Source organism: Calypte anna, chromosome 5A (genome assembly GCF_003957555.1).
Source record: "Calypte anna isolate BGI_N300 chromosome 5A, bCalAnn1_v1.p, whole genome shotgun sequence".
NCBI classification, from domain to species: Eukaryota; Metazoa; Chordata; class Aves; order Apodiformes; family Trochilidae; genus Calypte; species Calypte anna.
In genome coordinates, this window is record NC_044251.1 from 3,817,267 (window position 1) to 3,837,987 (window position 20,721).

At 42.9% G+C, this 20,721-nt stretch overlaps 1 protein-coding gene across 4 annotated transcripts in view; it reads left to right on the forward strand.

Annotated features, from left to right (window-relative positions):
- Positions 1-20,721, forward strand: part of AMBRA1 (autophagy and beclin 1 regulator 1) — a 148,082-nt gene that overhangs the window by 37,022 nt on the left and 90,339 nt on the right. For all 4 annotated transcript variants that reach the window (XM_030451889.1, XM_030451888.1, XM_030451891.1 and 1 more), the window contains 2 exons: positions 3,296-3,382; positions 7,199-7,381. In XM_030451889.1, coding sequence (XP_030307749.1) covers positions 3,296-3,382; positions 7,199-7,381 — 270 coding nt within the window. The remainder of the gene's footprint in view (positions 1-3,295; positions 3,383-7,198; positions 7,382-20,721) is intronic.

Genomic DNA, 20,721 nt, shown 5'->3' on the forward strand with positions numbered 1-20,721 from the left:
GGCAGCCCTGGGAAAGTCCAGGCTGGAATCCTGGGGTCAGCAGCAGTCGGGAGCTGGAGGCAGGAACACACAGATATGGGCTGGGATGGATCAGGAGCACAGGCAGAGGAATGGATGGAATCCTCCCAGGGTGCTGAAGCAAACAGGGACAGGCAAAGAAGGGGAAGCAGGAAGGGGTTTGGCCCTCATGATACCTCAAATTTGTACTGAGTATGTGTATGGGATGGAATACTCTGTTTGGTCAATTCTGGCATCTCTCTTGTCCGTTCCTCCCTAAGGGAGGGCTGCAGGTGTGATCTTTTTCTTCCTTGCCTCCTTCTGGAGGGTAAAATGTTCCTCAGAGCTGAGCACACACCAGTCTCTAGCAGTAACTATAAACATCAAGTGTTACCAGTCCTAGGAGCAGACACTGTCTGAGAAACTTGCTGTTAATTTCAGCAAGTGCAGCTACTTACAAGAGACTGAGCTAAAAGCAAAAGTACAAGACAGAAAATCACCTTTATCCTGGCCCAAACCAGGACAGTAACTCTGGTGTGTGGCTCTGCATGAGAGAGTTCAGGAGCTGTGTTTGGTCTTGAAAGGCTCTGCTGGAAGGGCTGTCTTAGCTGAGACTGTTCAGTTTGGACAGTGCAGGCTCAGTGAGGATTCTGGGGAGTGTGTTTAATGGAGTGTGTCTGTCCTGTTCCCGTAACCCTGTTGCTACTGGTCTTCCTGGGGAACTCTACTGGCGAAGGAGGTGCTGCTAAAGCAGCAAGCAGGTCGTGTTGCTTCATTAGGTGGAGTTGTAGGCTCTGCAGGTAAAAATCACAAGGCTGTGAGGGCTGAAAGAAGACTGTTTATCCAGATAACCATCCATCCTGTGGCTCTGCCAACTTTTGGTTTGTGTTTTACTGAAGTAAAACTGTTTACACGTCAGTCCTCATCTGAGGTGCCAGGTACCTGGTGGATCAAGGCTCTGCAAGTATTTATTTCAAGCATCAGGAGGAGTGTAGAGGTGGGAACTGTAGGTTCTCCCAAGTGCTGTTCCCAAGTTGAGCAGGGGAACTCCCAGCTGCCTATACTGAGTTACTGCAATGTGTGCCCTGCTCCTGCTTCTTCGTCCTACTCCTGCCCTCAGGTCAGAATACATTTTGATTTCCTTTAGTGCAGCTGCTGACTGCTTTCTGAAGGTGATCCCTCTACCTAGACAATTGTTAGCCTGTCCAAAGGTGAGAAGAGACACAGTTGGTGAATACCTGGAGACTCCTTTCTAACAGAGTGTGCTGGGCTGTGGAGCATGTACTGATGATCTTCCCCTGTGGTGCTGATTTTGCTGTCCTTTAGTGGACAGACTGAAAGGCTGGGAAAGAGGGTGGTATCTATAGTGTATAGGCACCAAGACTTTTGACAGGGGTGGGTTTGTTTTTTTGTGTGTTCACATTATCGGAACACTGTAGGCATTGCAGAGAAATGGTATCAAAGAAACCTTCTGCACTGTGTGCAGATTGCTCACATTTTAAGGGGGCAGCTCCTGTTTGTAGAGTTGTGGCCCTGTCAGGCTCTGCATGCTGTGGGAGCTCTTTCTCCCAGATTAAGTCCCATGACAGGCAGGATGGTCCAGGGGGGGTGGCAGCCTTGGCAGTAGCTCAGAGTTCAGAGACTGGGTTTAAACATGATGCAGGTGGCAAGTATGGTTCATAATGTAGGACTTCAGGTACACTTCATAAAGCCACTGCACCATTTGTTCTCGATTAACTGCCCTTGCATATATTCACTTATATATTTGGAGCAGGAGAGAGGGTTTGGTAAGGCAGGATTTTGAATTATAACTTTCTGGGGAGCAAGGTATTCCTAATATCTAGCAGTGTTTTGACTTGGTAACCTGGAGAATTAATTAATCTCAAAGTTTAAGAGATTTAATAACTGTTCTTGAATAAGACAAATGGTTGCCAAGCAACTTTGTGCCAGAGAGAACAGAATTTCTTGTCTTCTGTATAGTCTTGGTGCTTTGCTATAAGTACTGAGTATCCTGAGCTGCCCCATGCCTTTCCATCTAACTGGAGTTCCTTGGATCTCTTGCTGTTTTCTGTACTCTAGATTTCTAATGTAAATAAAGTACTTTTTGTTTTAACTTTTCACAGCTTACTAGCAATGTAATCTTAAGGTCCTGATGGAGGGGGCTGTGTGAAAAAAATACATCTCATTTGCCTTTCTACTGTCTTTATATAGCTAGTAGGGGGAAATAGGGAGTGGTTTCTATCTGGCCCTGCTTTCTGTGTTGGTGCTTGATGTCCTGCTCTGCAAATGCTAACTACAAATCAGGAGTGGGGGGCTAAGACTGATAGGTTTACATCTTTCTCATCAGCTATATGTGGGAATGAATAGAATAGATGTGGTGTTGAACCTCTTTGACTTTCAAACTGCAACAGTTTTCATTTGAGTTACAAAGCCTAGAAAACAAGTTTCAAAGCAGAAAGTCTTGAAAGGGAGCTCAGCAGCCTCATAGAAACTTTGGGCAGTTGATTTTTCTATTCTCCATACCAGCTCCAAATCATCTCTCTTGTTAATCTAATGGCTACAACAGTCTTGAATGAGTCAGTCTGGAAACAATGCTACCCTCTGCTTTATGACACACAGCTAGATAGGAGGATGTAGAAGCTGGGGTGGAGGACATGTTCCTGATATACACTTTTGCTTCTGCTGCCCTTGTGACTCAGACTTGCTTCTCACATATTCAAGCTGTCTGGCTACATTTGCATATATTTACATCTTGGGTGAATATTTGGTAATTGTCCCCATGGCTGACATTTGAAATGATGTTTCAGAGCTGAAAATCTCTCTTTCTAAGCCTTAAGACTGAATGTCTTGCTATGAATAAACACCAGTGGTGTCCTTAGAGCCCCCATGCTGAGCTGTGTTCCTTGTCCTCTGCTCCTTGGCCTGTTCTCTGTGTAGCACCTTTGAGTAGGTAAGAATTAACAGATGGCTGTTGCAGTGTTGGTATTTATAAACATGACAAATTGGGATGGCTTGTCTCCAAAGGAGAAGTAGCATCTGCATCTTTCTCTTGAGACTTGGAAGCAGGTTTGGGACCACTCACTTAAGGTTTTCTTTCCTCCTGTGCAGTGAAAATAACTACACTTCCAATAGTTATGTGATGAAAACCCATTGTGCCATCAGTGAGTGGATCAGTACGATGCAGAATTCTCTGCACTGATGATAGAAATAGCCTTAAGAGGTTTCAGAAAGGAGGGCATAAATAGTTGGGATGTTTCTGAATGGTATTTGACTTTGGAATTTCTTGTTTTCTTTCTAGGAGATTGCTGGAGTCTTCCCTCATTTCATTATCTCGCTATGATGGAGCAGGGTCCCGGGAACATCCCATCTACCCAGATCCAGCCAGGTAAGAGCTAAATGCAATATAAATGCATTTAAGTTTTGTAGACAGAAGCTTCATAACTCACTGAATCCTTTGGGAATGGGAGGGTTATCTCCTCCTCATTTGACTTGCTAGGTGGGCAGGGTGCAAACCTAATTAAAAGGTTCTGTTAAGTCTGGGACAGAATGATGAAAAGAGGAAGAAATTGTGGTTGAAGTAAGCACAGAAGGGCTTCTGAAATCATTTGGTATGGAGGACACTAGGTCGTAAGCAGGTCCAACAGTAAATGGGATTATACCAATAAATTTAAAATCTCTTTTGAAGAAAAATGAAGAAAAAACAGTGTTTATTCAGGATTAAAGGAGAATGCAGCAAAGTCAGTTTTGAGCTGCTGTGAACAGGCAACATGCTTGGAAGAATAGAGTGCCTTGATAAATGTATCTCTATGAGAGTGTAAGCAGTATGTTAAGTATACTTAACTAAGAACAAAATACTGAAAATTGTTTCTGAAGAGTCATGAGTCATTGACATTAGGCATAAAAACACCTGTGATGCTTTTTAATCTCCAAAAGAGGTGGAGTGTTTCAGAGGATGAGAAAAAGCAAACACAGCAGAGTTATCAAAAATGGAAGGGAGTCAGCTTTGCAGTTTCTCCTTAGTGTATTAAGAAAGAGCAGATGGGTAATGGGACCTACAGGCTCTGTAAGAAGAAATTATAGAAACAGCAAGCAGGTTTGGGAGCTTTCAAAGAATAACTTGTGACAAATAAGCTTTCTTTAGGTGAGTATAACAAAGCTATGAATGAGGGAAATTCAGTAAGTGTAAAATATGTCTTGCCTCTGACAGAACCTGTGGTGTAGCTGCATGGAATGCAGGCTACTAGGATTTATCATAGTAGGGAGCACAGGAATACCTGTGTATGGGAGTTCAATATCTGCACTGATGAAGAAGGTTTCTTATTTTTATTTAATTTTGTTCTTTTTTACATTATTTACAATGAAATGTGCATTTTTAGGCAGATGATGCTTAAGTACAGATTCTGAAATAAAAGGCTATATTGCAGAGTGGCCAGATGGTATGATTATGGTGGTAAAAAGCTCCTTGCTAACTACCTCTAGATAGAGCCTGGCAGAGGTAAAATCTTAGATTAGGCTTTAATTCCATTTGTTGAAAAAAAAAATCGCTTTGTAAATATAATTTACAAATTATATGGATGTCCTTGGTGGGTATCTTCATCCAAAAAAGCATTAATATAATCTGTCCCTTCAATAATTAATGTTAATTAATTATTAATTAATGCTGATATATATATAAAACATATATAAGCAAAATCTTACACAGTACATTCCCATAGAATCACCACAGCTCTTGAAAGGATAAAACAAAAAGAAGGTCATATTCTCAAAGATAATTTTGAAGTTACAGTTTTGTTGCTGGTTGTAATGTAGCAGTGAAACTGTGATATTGGTCCCTATAAAGTTGAACATATCCTTAAGAGTCTCCATGGCTGACAGTGAAATTAACAAATTTAGCTTGAAACATCATTTTAAATATAGGTAGCATTCATAAAAGGTAGACAGGCCACCTCTCTTTGTGACTGCAAAAAAGTGCATTTTAATCTCCAGACTACCTCCTGCAATTCATTGTTCATTTGAGGGTTTTTAGGGCTTTTTATTTTGTTTTTGTTTTATTTTGTAATTTTATTTTGTTAAAGTGTGAAGACACACTTTCATTTATAGGCTAAAAGCTAGGGCTGCTCTCTCATTATCCGTGTCTTGCCCATGGTACCTTTTCAGGAAATCAATCATATTTTCAGGACTCTGGAAAGTACCAGTTTGGTAACTTGAATTGAATAAAAAGGAACAAAATCAAACATGTATGAAATGGGTGGGGAGCTTGAAGTTAAAGGAGTAGAAACCTTAAAGTCTAATTTCAGAGGGGAGGGTAGTGTTGTCATCTCCCTTTTTTCCCCCGGATTAGAATCATAGAATCATAGAATTGGCTGGGTTGGAAGGGACCTCAGAGATCATCAAGTCCAACCCTTGATCCACTCCCGCTGCAGTTCCCAGCCCATGGCACTGAGTGCCACATCCAGGCTCTTTTGAAATATCTCCAGGGATGGAGAATCCACTACTTCCCTGGGCAGCCCATTCCAATGTCTGATCACCCTCTCCATAAAGAAATTCTTTCTAATCTCCAACCTAAACCTCCCCTGGCACAACTTGAGACCCTGCCCTCTTGTCTTGCTGAGAGCTGCCTGGGAAAAGAGCCCAACCCCCCCCTGGCTCCAACCTCCTTTCAGGGAGTTGTAGAGAGTGATGAGGTCTCCCCTGAGCCTCCTCAGCTCCCTCAGCCCTTCCTCACAGGAATTCTGCTGGATCCCTTCACAGCCTCCTTGCTCTTCTCTGGACCTGCTCCAGCACCTCAATCTCCTTCCTGAGCTGAGGGGCCCAGAACTGGACACAGGACTCAAGCTGTGGCCTCACCAGGGCTGAGCACAGGGGCAGAATCCCTTCCCTGGACCTGCTGGCCACGCCGTTCCTGAGCCAGCCCAGGATACCATTGACCTTCTTGGCTACCTGGGCACACTGCTGGCTCATGTTCAGCTTCCTGGCAGTCCAGACTCCAAGGTCCCTTTCTGCCACTCTGTGCCCAGCCTGGAGCTCCCCATGGGGTTGTTGTGTTAAACCTCATCCCGTTGGAAGCAGCCCAACTCTCCAGGCTGTCCAGGTCCCTCTGCAGAGCCCTCCTGCCTTCCAGCTGATCCACACTCCCCCCAGCTTAGTGTTATCTGTGAATTTGCTAACTGTGGACTCAATCCCCTCATCTAAATCATCAGTGAAAATATTAAACAGAACTGGGCCCAACACTGATCCCTGGGGGACACCACAGCCGCCATTTTGATGCAGCCCCGTTCAGCACCACTCTCTGGGCCCGGCCCTCCAGCCAGTTCCTAACCCAGCACAGAGTGTCCCTGTCCAAGCTGTGGGCTGACAGCTTTTTCGGGAGAATGCTGTGGGAGACAAGTCTAGAGTTCACGTCTAATCCAAATAAGACTAAAGAAACCGTTATTTAAGTATCTGAATTGCCTGGATTTTAATAGTGAGCACTGTGTCCAAAAAAAAAAAAACCAATTTGCTAGGAGCTGATGATATATGCAGGGTAGGAAGAGTGTGTTTCTAGCATCAAGGAAAGGGGGTAATACTGGTGTGTTGATAGCAAAGGACAAGTTAGCTGTGGGAGAGAATTAGGATTTAATTGCAGACATCTATTTTCATTCTAGTGGGATGCAAGGCTTTTAATGCTTCTTTTAACATAAATCTAGTGGATGTGATGACATGGACAATATATGAAATCCCTACCATTTGGATTGTAAAGCAGTTAGAGCTCTTAAACCTTTTTTTCTCCTGCCTGATACTTTATGGTGCTCCCATTAATTACACTCAGAACAACAGAACTTTCCTTCAGTGTGTATTTGAACACTGCTGCTGTTTGGTATTGATTCTTATTATGGGTGCTTGCTGGGCTTAGTTGTGAGAATTGGTAACAAATGAAACCACAGGCTCCAAAGAGGCCTGAGGAGCAAACTTCTCTGTGCTGTGGATGAGCTTTTTGTCTACAGCTACTTGTGTAGTGCTTCTGTTTCAGCAACAAGGGAATCAAGTGGGAGTGTAGTAGAAATTACTTCTGCTTGCTGTCTTTATTTACTATGTCTTACGAATAAAAAAATTTTGTGATATGCTATTACTGTCCCAGCACTTGGAGCTCAAAAGCAAAACCAGGACTGGCTGTAATTCTGTATTGGTGTGACAAGTGTCTGTATATCTCTGTCTTGCTCAGACTGTCTCCTGCTGCATATTATGCTCAGAGGATGATCCAGTACCTCTCCCGGAGGGACAGCATTCGGCAGCGCTCGATGCGGTACCAACAAAACCGGCTCCGTTCTTCCTCCTCCTCCTCTTCCACTTCAGAGAACTCCAGCCCATCTGTGGAGGGAAACGATCTGGAATTTGAAGATTTTGAGTAAGTGTGCATGCTGCCCTGCCCTCTTGCTTGAGTCTGTTAGCAGAAGACAGCTTTGTGGCTTCTTGCTGCTAGCCAAATACAGTGCAGGCTTCCTGGAGGAACAAGTTAAGACAGTCAGTCAATAATTAGAGCAGTGATTGCCACAAATAGGTGTTCTAATTTCTATTATGAAAATTAAGGGTGATTTAATCTGTCTTCAACACATCAGGCTATCTCAACTGTATTAAAAAGACGTGTAAATAAAGAAAAGGAGAACTTTTTCTCCAGTGGAATACATGAGAAGCCAAGAGTTTGAGAGCCTTCAAATCTTGAAACAGAATAGGAACCACTAAGAGGCTTTGCAGAACTTGTTTCTTTGGTCCTAGGCTGTAGGAGATAGGGGAACAGGTACTGTTAGTGTTACTTGCTCTATCCGTACAACTTTGCCAAATTAGCTGAAGTTCCTGGGGTTGTTGTGTTTTGGTTTTGTTTTTTGAAAACTTGGTGATTGTGCATCTGTGTTACAGCTTAATTTCCTGTAAGGAGTGTCAAGGTTTAAAGCTGGGCTGGCAATTAACCAAATGAAAGATGGTCTCTATTAATCCTCTATTAATTAAATTTAATTAATTAAATCTATTAATCCCCCTCCCCTCCTTGATTAAGAAAGGAGAGAGAATAAGGGAGAGACTTGTTTGGAAACTAAACTACACAGCTTTAACGAAAGCAGTAATGATAAAAAGGAAAAATTATTTTATATATATATATACAAATATACCCAGTAAGTTAGGTGGAGGAGAGGGAAAACCAGGCTAGAGGCAGGGCACCTCTGAGCACATCCTGCAGTATCAGTACGTGCATTACTGGGGTTTGCATCCCCATTACTCAGACCTGATGTGCTGGAATTTTGAGTCACCAGCGGATTCAGATTGGGTAACTCAACACTGGAGTCTTGAGCAGCTTGACTTGGAGACTTTTTAGACTTTTTAGAAGGATCTCCTTTTGTATTTGTCTTACTCAGCAATTTACATACTCATGCCTGTAGGACAGCAGTAGGTTTCTAATCCCACTTTTTCATGTCCTCTCCATACTCAGGAGTGTCCATAGGATTCCTCTTATATTCTGTTTCTCTTGATTCAGTCTCATAGAGCATTTCCTCTTAATGGCAATGTGGTCTCCTTCTCCTGTTTGAGAAAAATGGGGTGGATGTAGTTTCTCAGCTGTTTCCTTTAAAGCTGAGACCCAAGCCTGATGAGGAACCATGACAGCATCTTCATATTCTTGTGCTGTTTTAGTCACATCACCTAAAGTTGGTTCCATTTCTCCAGGAACCCATAACATTACTGATAGTGTGTGGTTAAATGGTGATGATGCAGCATGCACAAACCTTTGCCTCTCAGGCTTAGGGCATGGCATGTGATAAGGATCTACAATGTCATCAGCAGTATAGATCACATCTTGTACAGCCAGTTCTTTCAGATACCTGATATTTCCAAGTGTGGCTGCTTTGGCCTCTGGGCAGTCTATTTCCTCTTTATAGGGACAGTTCCTTTACAGCTGACAAGAGTCATTTCCATAGGCTGGTGGTTCCAGCCTGTTCCCCAAATGCTCAACCAATGCCTGCATCTTTGGCAAGGGATCCCAACTGCCTGGCTTCTTTCTGAGTTAATGTTATGGTAGCAGCCCCTTCATTCCAGCATTGCAGTAACCAAGTGAGAAGTGGTTCACCTGCAAGACAACCAAGGTCTTCTTCTCAGAGGACACAAGTCCCTCATGGAATAGGACTGAACATATACTTCTGATTCTGAGTCGTCCTCTTCAGGTAACTCTGCTTTAGCTGCTCTCCAAGGAGAGGTTGAATCCTCTATCTCCTCTATCACTTGGTCATCTTGTGTAGACTTTGAAGGACCAGGGCCAAGATCTGATTTCTTCTACTTTACTTTTCTCCTAGTCACATGGTAGACTAGTAGCTGTTGTGACTGTGGGGGAGAGGCTGTGGTGTCTGCAGCAGTAGCTGTAGCAGGGACACTGGCAATGCTTGCTGGCTGTGTTTGGGTTGTGGGCTTGTATGAGGAGGGACAAGCAGTGGCTGCAGAGGCAGAAACAGCAGTGCTGTCTGTGCAAGGCATACTCATACCCCTAATTGTGGTAGATGTCCTACTCCTCACCAACCGTCTCTCACAGCATCCTTGTAGATAAGTTGATCAAATATGGGTTTGGTGATCAGGTAGTGAGGTGGATCAGGAACTGGTTGAAAGGAAGGAGTCAGAGAGTTGTAGTCAATGGGGCAGAATCTGGTTGGAGGTGTGTGACCAGTGGAGTCCCTCAGGGGTCGGTGCTGGGACCGGTGTTGTTCAATATCTTCATCAACGACTTGGATGAGGGTATAGAATGTACCCTCAGCAAGTTTGCTGATGACACTAAGCTGGGAGGAGTGGCTGACACACCAGAGGGCTGTGCTGCCATTCAGAGAGACTTGGACAGGTTGGAGAGTTGGGCAGGGAGAAGCATGATGAAATTCAACAAGGGGAAGTGTAGAGTCTTGCATTTGGGGAAGAACAACAAGATGTCCCAGTATAGGTTGGGGGCTGACCTGCTGGGGAGCAGTGTAGGTGAAAGAGACCTGGGGGTCCTGGTTGACAAGAAGATGACCATGAGCCAGCAATGTGCCCTTGTGGCCAAGAAGGCCAATGGCATCCTGGGGTGCATTAGAAAGGGTGTGGTTAGTAGGTCAAGAGAGGTTCTCCTCCCCCTCTATTCTGCATTGGTGAGGCCGCACCTGGAGTATTGTGTCCAGTTCTGGGCCCCTCAGTTCAAGAAGGACAGGGAAGTGCTTGAAAGAGTCCAGCGCAGAGCTACTAAGATGATTAAGGGAGTGGAACATCTCCCTTATGAGGAAAGGCTGAGGGAGCTGGGGCTCTTTAGTTTGGAGAAAAGGAGACTGAGGGGTGACCTCATCAATGTTTTCAAATATGTAAGGGGTGAGTGTCAGGGAGATGGAGTTAGGCTCTTCTCAGTGGTGACCAGTGATAGGACAAGGGGTAATGGGTGTAAATTGGAGCATAGGAGGTTCAAGTTGAATATTCAAAAAAATTTTTTTCCTGTAAGGGTGACAGAGCCCTGGAACAGGCTGCCCAGGGGGGTCGTGGAGTCTCCTTCACTGGAGACATTCAAAACCCGCCTGGACACGTTCCTATGCGAGGTACTCTAGGTGGCCCTGCTCTGGCAGGGGGGGTTGGACTAGATGATCTTTCGAGGTCCCTTCCAACCCCTAGGATTCTGTGATTCTGTGGTTCTGTGATTCTGTGATATGAGAATACATACACACATATGAGAAACACTGACAACACCAAGCAGGAGAATCAAAACTTGCCCCTCAGTTTAGGAAGGATATCGGTCCTGGAGCAGGTCCAAAGGAGGGCAACTGGGCTGGTGAAGGGACTCGAGCACAGACCCTATGAGGAGAGGCTGAGGGAGCTGGGGGTGTTCAGCCTGAAGAAGAGGAGGCTCAGGGGAGACCTCATCACTCTCCACAACTCCCTGAAAGGAGGTTGGAGCCAGGGGGGGGTTGGTCTCTTTTCCCAGGCAACTCTCAGCAAGACAAGAGGGCAGGGTCTCAAGTTGTGCCAGGGGAGGTTTAGGTTGGAGATTAGAAAGAATTTCTTTACGGAGAGGGTGATCAGATATTGGGATGGGCTGCCCAGGGAAGTAGTGGATTCTCCGTGTCTGGAGATATTTCCAAAGAGCCTGGATGTGGCACTCAGTGCCATGGGCTGGGAACCCCGGGGGGAGTGGATCAAGGGTTGGACTTGATGATCTCTGAGGTCCCTTCCAACCCAGCCAATTCTATGATTCTATGATTCTGTAATAAGCATAATGCCAATTTGGCTGGAATCTGGTGAACTCAGCCCAAGATGAAACGGAGTAATGTAATTCCTCAAATTAAAACTAAAAATGTAATTACCAACAAAGCTTTTTATCCCTGTAGGAAAGACCACTACACCACTACACCACTATACTGCACTGCATATTAGTATTGCAAACCATATCACAACTGGTTTTCTTAAGCACTGCTTATTAAAACTATTAACATTCATTCCAGCTGCAAAGCAGCGTACCCTAAATACTACAGGTACGGGATGATCAGTTTAATTTCCAACCCTGTGAAATTTCCAAAGGAAACAGTTTGATTCCTGCACAGTGGAGCCATCTGGGTATCCTCCCACTGAAGTTGGAATTCAAAATAATCAGGTAAATGAGTCAAGGTTTGAACTGGGCTCAGGCTCATTAGCTTAGCTCCACGTTGGGCACCAATAAATCTGTCGTGGTTTAATGCTGGGCCCTGAATTAGCTGAATGACAGATGGTCTCTATCAATCCCCCTTGCCTCCTGGATAAGAAAGAAAGCAGAGAGAATAAGGGAGAGAGTCTTACAGGTTGGAAACTAAACTACACAACTTTAATGAAAATGGTAATGAGAAAAAGGAAGATTATTAAATATATACAAATATACAGAAAGGTTACACCATGTTCCTCCCTCCTTTCTTCCAATAACTCTCACATCACCACCGAGGCTGCAGGGCAGCCCTGGGAAAGTCCAGGCTGGACTCGTGCGTTCAACAGCAGTCAGGAGCCGGAGGCAAGAACACACAGGTTCAGGCTGGTATGGGTCAGGACCACAGGCAGAGGAATGGACAAAATCCTCCCAGGATGATGAAGGAAACAAGGATGGATGAAGGCGAAAGGTTGAAGGAAGAAGGAAAAGGGCAGAAGGGGTTTGACCCTCGTGATCTGTCAAATTTATACTTAGGATGACATATATGGGATGGAATACTCTGGTCAATTTTGGTCATTTATCTTGTCTGCTCCTCTCTAAAGGAAGGGTTGCAGTTGTGGCCTCTTTACTCCTTTTCTCTTTCCAGAGCCCAAGATACTCCTCAGAACTGAGCAGTGGCTTTGGTTCTACATACTGTTCTCCAGCCATAACTATATATCTTCCCTGAGTGCTTTAAGTGCTTTGCTTGATTTTTTTTTATTTTTTTTTTAACTCTCTTTGTGTATAATGTGATTACAATATAGCATGATTCTGAGCATGGCCATGTAAGTAGTCTATGGTTGTATTGGGAAAAGTATTAATGGGAGCTGTGAACACAAAAATACTCCCTTTTATGTTGCTGCTGCCAGCAGAGGATGCTGTCAACTTTGCTGCTGCCATAATTTTCATGTTCTCTTGCTGCAGTACTACATACTTGGAATGGCATGTTGCTAAATCTCCATGTCCTCTGTGGCAGGGTAAAGTCCCTTTATGAAGGGCACTAGTAGCACAACTGTTCCCAGAAAACCAAGATACTAATCCCTTTCTGACTCTTGAAGTGGTGGTAGGCTTTTTTTTCTCCTTAAAATGTTTTTCTGTGAAGCTGCCATTTCATGCTCCAGCAATTAAATATTCAGGAGTACAGGGTGAGTGAATGTATTTCCCTGTCATTGTGGCCTTGTTTGTGTAAGATGTAAATGAGGGGTGATAATGAAGAAGAGTCACTGCCTAGTAACCTTTCCCAAGCAACTTTGTTGTCTGAAAGAGTAGAAATATGGTGGCTGCTTTTGTGAGGCAAGTGCATTGCAAGAACAGACCTTAATATGTCCATTATTCCATTTCATCTGTCTGAGGCAACTTGTTCTGCTGGGGAAAATAAAATATGGTAAGTTCTTCATCAACAGAGCCAGGCAAATGCCTGCAGAGGAGTGTTTTCCCCTGCAGATAATATTCACACAGCAAGAGGAACCAGTCAGGGAAGCAAATTCAACCATGCTAAGATTGTCTTTCATTTCATACAGAGCAAAAAGAAGTGTTTATTCCTTATTGTGCAGTGGATGAATTTCTTGGTTAGAGATGTCATGTTGAATTTTGGTCTGTGCATTTAAGACATGCTATTTTTCACTTCTCTGCTTCATTATTTCTCTTGGCTGATTAGAGGGAGCTGGTGTGCAGAATCCCTGGAGCTGAAATTTGTCTCATGACTCATTTGATTTCTTCTGCTGATGCTTCACAATGAAATGTCTCATACAGAGTTCTTGTTTCTCCTTTTGGCTGCTGTATCCCTCCTTCTTTGCTCACTCACCTTAGCAAAGTTGTGTATTTCTATATTTCTTTCTTGCCCTGATCTAGATTCTCTGCCTTCCCTGCTTCTCCAGATCTGATGGAGGACAGGAATTTGATTCTCTATCTAGCTGTCTGCAGCTCACACTCTTTTCCTGGAACCCAGTGAATTGTTTTTTAGATGTAAAGGCCATTGCAGATTGCCTTGATGCTTTATCTTTCTAACCTGGTTTAATGTAATGGGTAAATATTCTTTTGAATAAAGAAGGGTATAAAAGGCTTTAGATAGTAGTTGATACTACTGTTCATGGAGCTATGGACAGGGTGTGAGCCCTGGGCTTGTACAGGATGCCCAGGAGAAAAGCTTTCCTCAACTCTCATCTTTTGCAGGGTTCTGAGGTTTTTAGTCTACAAAGCTTTGTGATGTGGTAAGAGGCATGAAAAACTTGGCCTCTGCATTTTGTGTGTGTGTGTGGCCTCTAAATTCAAGCTAAAGTCTCCTCCTGTATGTCAGTCTACTGGTGATATTTTCTCCATGAAGTTTCTCCAGAATCTCATTTAAATTCATTTGCAAATGCATTTAATTTGTGATATCAACAGCAGTAGTTTTGGACTGAGAATGTGAATTGAAGTATTTTTGTGGGTGTTGGTAATATCCTTCTATTAACCAGCTTTTATGTACAGGGGAGGAAGAGGGAAACACAAGCTATAACTCTGTTATTTGGTCTAATAAAATTTTCTCTCTCTACTTGCCTGCATTTAACCTGTCACTGTTGTCATCTTACTGCTTATTGAATACAACTGACAACTGTAAACTTAGTCATGCCTGTGTGAAAGCATTTAACACAGTTTGTAGTATAGATGCAGATTGTAATGTTAGGTTATTAACAGGTAAATTGATATGAGTGGGTTTTAAGGTTAGCTTTAGCTGAATTCTAAGCTAAAATGATGAGGCTTCTTGTGTTCTGGGGAAAGAGACTGAATGGAGAATGGCATCACTTCAGTCTTTCAGCATAACTTGTAAAAATAGATCCTTTAGAGACATGTCATAGGTATTGAGCCTTCTAATTTCAACATCATTTTCAAATGTCTTTATGTTTGGATCAAATAGTAAATTTTGATTTTTGAGTACTAAACTCTTCAAGATGTTTGCTTTGGGCTGTTCTGGAGACTTCTTTAGTCTAGAACAGCTCTGATGCTGGAGATGGTGGGTGGTGCTTCCAGGACTCCTTGGATAGTGCAAGCTTCATTTTTTTTTGTTTCATGTGTAATTCTGAATCTCTCACCATGGTTGGAATCTGAAGGTGTCCTGCAGATGAGTTCTGGACATCCATGTCCCTTTTTGTCTTCAGTAAGCATGGGAACAGATACACAAATACAGGTTCAATTTATCTGTCAGACTTCAGAGCAGATATATTGGATAGTGCAGCACCTTGCTGTGTGAAAGCCTTGCTCAAATCCTGCACTACCTTTCTATAAAGGCTTTCAAGCCAAGGCTGAAGTTGTGACTGTGGTTGACTCCTCAGTGTGGAGCTGCCTGGTAGAATATATAGGTATGAAAGAGCTTGGAGATTACACTCTTCTAATATCTGCAGTGTTTCCTCTTTCTGTCCTTTCTTTTTTCTTCCAGGAGGATCTGTGCTGGGGTGGGTCTGTTTACTTGTGCCATTGTCACAGACTAGGAAGGTCTTTATTGTGTCTCTATAACAAGAAGGGCTGTACCTCACAGTCCTGAAATCATATTTTGGTGCTTCATCTTCCAAATTTTTTGAGACATCACTGAGCCACCCAGACACAGTATGTGAGCATATTTTATACTATTTTTTTTTTTATTTACTGAGCTCATGATGGTCATTCCTCAGTGTCCTAAACACCCTCTCTTTGGGTTCTTGTGTTGTTACCATAAAATTAGCCTCTGCCCTGCTCAAACCATAATGCTGCGTAAGATAGATGTGTATTTACCATGCCCGTTCTTTTGCCATTTTTTGGTTGCTTTATGGCCACTGTCACAGTAAAACTGACTTAAGTTTCTCCAGTAGCATCTTGCCTTGAAAGATTCCAAGATCACAACCTGCTGCACTGAAGTTGTTGTGGTTCCTGGAGTATGACTTTCAATTCTTTTAGGACAGTAACAAGGTAGATTCTTTTTGGCCTCTTCCATAGGTGAGTTGTTTGGTTTCGGAGTCTGTTTTGGGTCACAGTCTGTGCTTTTCTTCAATCTGGCATTTTGGGTTGTCTGTATGTGCATAACTGAGCATGCAGGAGTTCAATCTTTTAACCCTGAGGAAGAAAAGGGGCAGAAACATCATGTGTGGAACTCCTCATCAGCTGCGCTGTTGAGGGGAAGACAGGAGTGAAGTTATCTGGGCCTGGGAAGAAGGGGGGGGAGAATTAAGATCTGCCCATGTTTTCTCTTTCTCCTTGTAGATTAAATCTTTTTCTTCCCAAGCTGAGTTTGTCTGGTTTTTTGCCTGTTTGTTACCATAATTGGGAAATGTAAACCTCTCTCTTCTTGTCTCGATGAATACAACAACCCCATGCAGCGCTACAGGCTGGGGACAGAGTGGTTGGAGAGCAGCCAGGCAGAAAGGGACCTGGAAGTCTGGATTAACAGGAAGCTGAACATGAGCCAGCAGTGTGCCCAGGTGGCCAAGAAGGCCAATGGCATCCTAGCCTGGATCAGGAACAGTGTGGCCAGCAGGTCCAGGGAAGGGATTCTGCCCCTGTGCTCAGCTCTGGTGAGGCCACAGCTTGAGTCCTGTGTCCAGTTCTGGGCCCCTCAGCTCAGGAAGGAGATTGAGGTGCTGGAGCAGGTCCAGAGAAGAGCAAGGAGGCTGTGAATTCCAGCAGAATTCCTGTGAGGAAGGGCTAAGGGAGCTGGGGGTGTTGAGGCTGGAGAAGAGGAGGCTCAGGGGAGACCTCATCACTCTCTACAACTCCCTGAAAGGAGGTTGGAGCCGGGGGGGGTTGGTCTCTTTTCCCAGGCAACTCTCAGCAAGACAAGTGGCCACGGTCTCAAGTTGTGCCAGGGGAGGTTTAGGTTGGATATTAGAAAGAATTTTTTTCTGGAGAGGGTGGTCAGGCATTGGAATGGGCTGCCCAGGGAAGTAGTGGATTCTCTGTCCCTGGAGATATTTCAAAAGAGCCTGGATGTGGCACTCAGTGCCATGGGCTGGGAACCACGGGGGGAGTGGATCAAGGGTTGGACTTGATGATCTTTGAGGTCCCTTCCAACCCAGCCAATTCTATGATTCTATGACCTTAAGATGGATTTTCTCCTCCTGCCCCATGGTGGGAGGGGGGGGCATGAGCTTTGTCTAACCCCTGACAGTACCAAATTCTGATTGGACATAGTAAAGGTGTGCAAAAAAGGTGACTTCATCAATTGTAGCTTTTAGGTATAGTGGGAAATGGGTAGCATATCTGAACTGCAGGGTTTCTAATAGCAGTTAGGCTGTTAGCTTGTATTTTGTGTTTTTTTATTTGTTTGTCTTTTTATCACCCTGATTGTTTTCATTTGAGGTTAACAAAAGACACGATAAGAGGGGTAAGAAACTGTGTAGGTTCTTGAAATAAATGAAATGCTGAAGGAAATAGATTTTTAGAATCCATGACACACCAGTATACTGCAGAAAAATCTTTGGAAGTCTTTGATAGGACAGTTTTTTATCTCTCTCTCTTAACTTGAGCAGCTGCAAGCAGTGTTCTTGTTTGTATTTTGTTGAGTTCAGAAAAAGATAAAAAGGCAGGATTGCTATTTGTTGTACATACCTGTGTTTGTTTTTCTCTTCCCAGAGCCCTTTTATCTTCGATTTTGATGCTCTTCCCTCTGCTGTTCTTTCTTGGCTTTTATTGCTCTGCCTTTTTGTTTTTGGAAGAGAGACTTTCCCAAAACTGGCTTTCAAGGCAGACCTGAATTTTTTTGAAGTTTGTGCTCACTTTCCTGTGTTGTTTTTTTTCCTCTCTGCTGTAGGCTTCTGGAGCAGTTAGGACTGGGAAGTTACTTTGAGGTATCTAGGAATTTATATTAATTGTATTCATCATCTCAAACACTATTGCAGGCTAAGAATGCTAACAAGTCCTGGATGAATGGGAATTATATTGAATCTACTCTTTGAAATTCATTTTTCAAGGATTAGTGAGACTCTTAGCTTGGCTTGTGATCTTCTCCTAGTAGCCTGTAGCTTTGTTTTCCCTATTCTTTTTATCTTCATCTTTTGTGACAGTCTTTTATATTCCTCTTATCTTGGTCTTAATGTCTAATAATACTGCCTGAGTGCAGTGACAGGCAATGACTGTTTCCTTGCAGCAGTACTGCAGGATATTGCTAACCTTTCCAGCAAAAAGTTGCTTTACCACTAAGTCACACTGCAGCTATATAAGTGTCTTCATAGCAGGGTGGTGATAGAAGGTGGTGCCTCCTGAAAGATGACTCTTGCCAAGAAAGCTCCTATTAATATCCTATGAAATATCCTATTCCATCCTGGTGGTTGCCTGAGCTCTTAGAAACAATTTTGATGTAGTACTGTTGATCCATCTGAGTTTTGGTCCTACTTACAAGTTGTGTTCCTTGTTTTCCTTTTGTTTTTATTCTGTGTCTGTGAAACTCTTTAAGTTAAATCAGGTCACTTAGGAGTTGATATCTGGTGTTAATGAACGTGATTATGGAGCAAACTGTTACTAGTTTGTTGCTGGCTGCACAGAACAGGCAGTGGTTAACATCCAAGTATGTAGGTCTAACAGATTAGAGTTATTTGTGAAGTTGTTTTGATTTCTGTTTCCTTTGGAAGGCAACCAGTGTGTTAAAAAAAAAACCAACAACTAAGTTTTTGCTTACTTCTGGTGTCTTATTCCAGCACTGAAGGCTGATGAGGCAGCTATCTGTATGTCTGTGCTATCAGCTGTGTCCAGTGAGCACCTGTTGTGAAGTTTCCAAGTGATTAGAATTAGCCCTAGTTATGTTTTCTCTAGTCATGCTCATGTTTGGGTGAAAGTTTGAAAATGGATCATGAAGGGGTCTCAGGAAGAGTGGTTGTAATGCTGTGTGTGCAATTTTGTGTTTGTTTGTTTGCTTTTTAGGTTTTGGGCTTGTTTATTTATTTTTTTTTTAATTTATTTTTATTTTTTTCTTCTTCATTTTACTAAAACTCTGAATAGAGTGGTTTCCCTGATGCTCATATACCTAGACTTGGGAGCAGGGATTCTTTCCATTTTTCTGGCCTCTGATGAATGTTTTCTAGTGATTCTTTGTACCTGTGGAGTGTATCAGTCTTATTCCAAAAGCTGTCATCATTTTATGAGCCAGCCACACAGTGGGGTGTTTAAAATGGAGACAACTGGATCCTGTGCTTAAATAAGAGTGAGCACTTTGTTCTGGTTCCAAATCAGTCTTTCTCTGAAGCAATTATTCCTTGGCATTTAACAGGCAAGTGTTACTGTTCCTCTTGACCAGGTGATAAATCCTCTCTTATGTGATGCTTCTCTGAAACACCCAATCTTCTGAAGTGCCATTTTTAATATTGTAAGTACATTTTCCTTTGAACAGCCCTTTAAGAGGTAATCAAGGCTGGCGGTTTCGTTTACCTCTGGTCAGGAGATCCATTAGTAACTCAGCAGTCTGCTGAGGAAATTCTAGCTGATAAAATAGCTAAAAGTTTTCCCTGGTGTTCCCTTAAAAACCTGATACTAGAAGTTGACATTTCAGCCTTCAAATGAACACAGGAAAGATGGAAAAGCACCATATCTTGGGTGACTTACCTAACTTCTTTATCAATTACCACATTAAATAGATGTGTTAAAAATCTCTTGTTCTGGTTCCTGTCTCTCCAGCTGGGCAGCATTGTTCTATGCAGCTTCGCTAATATTTTTATTCTTCAAATTTGTTTGGCTTCCAGTGGTGTATTTGGGAGTCCTCTCCATGGACCTACTACATTTAGTTCCAGGAAAGGCTTTTAATGTAACAGATTCTTTTTTTTTTTTTTTTTTTTTTAAATTTTCTTGTTTCTTACTGTCTCCTTCTGTTCTGCCTTAAGTAATTCTGCAGTAGTGGTAATATCTTTCAAAGATGGGTAGGTAAATTTATACCTTTTCTTTTTACAAGATTATGTATAATCTTTTAAATCAGTATTTTTGCCATTTTACTGTCTGAGGATGTCAGTATTTGTACCATTTTTTGATAGGATTAGTGCTCATTACTTATTTATTTCTCTCTACTTGCAACAAATGTCTCTGCTTACAGGTAGGTCAGTTGTCTTCAATCTTTCAACTTAAAAATAATCCTGGTTATTATAGGGGAGATGGGCTTGTCCTCACAGCAATAACTAGGGTGTTGCCCTTTAAGACTTCTTCAAGACTTAAGAAGTAGCATAAGCCTTTAATTCTTGATTTCTTGATTTCTGATCCAGGAGACAGTATTCCAGTTACTGTGTCTCTCTGCAGAGCTACAACCAATTTGCAGTGTGGATTTTCCTTTTGTCTTCTAGTATATTTGTATTTCACTGAAATACTCATATTGTCAAGGTTTTATTTATTTCATGATTATCTGTTTTGAGACGTGTATTTCCTAGAAAGGCTCCAGTTTTCCTGAACTTTGTTTGTAGGAGATGCTCAGCATCTTGTAGGGTCAGTAAAAACTAAAGTTTTAACATCTTCTAGTATTTGCTGCTTCTCTCAGTTTTAAAGCTGTAAACTTTCTACTCAAGTGTCCCCAACATTTACCAAGATGGTGCTGGAAAGTGATTGATGAGTTCTTGGAATCACCAGCAAATGTAACGTTCCACTCACCACTTTTTTCAAAGAATCATTGAATCACTGAGGCTGGAAAGGACCTCTGAGATCAAGTCCAGCCTAGGACTTAACACCACCACATCAGCCAGACCATGGCACTGGGTGCCACATCTGGTCTCTCCTTAAACACCTCCAGGGATGGTGACTCCACCACTTCCCTGGGCAGTCCATTCCAATATCTGATCACCCTTTCCAGGAGGAAGTACTTCCCAATCCCCACCAACTGATAAGTGATAAGGTCCCTCCTGAGTCTCCTCTTCTCCAGGCTAAACAACCCCATCTCCTCTAGCCTCTCCTTATCAGACTTTCCCTCTAGTCCCTTCACAGCCTCCTTGCTCTCCTCTGGACCTGCTCCAGCACCTCAATATTTTTCTTGAAGTGAGTGGCCTGGAGCTGAACACAGAACTCAAGGTAAGACCTCACCAGTGCTGAGCACAAAGGGAGAATTATGTCCTTGGTCCTGCTGGCCACACCATTCC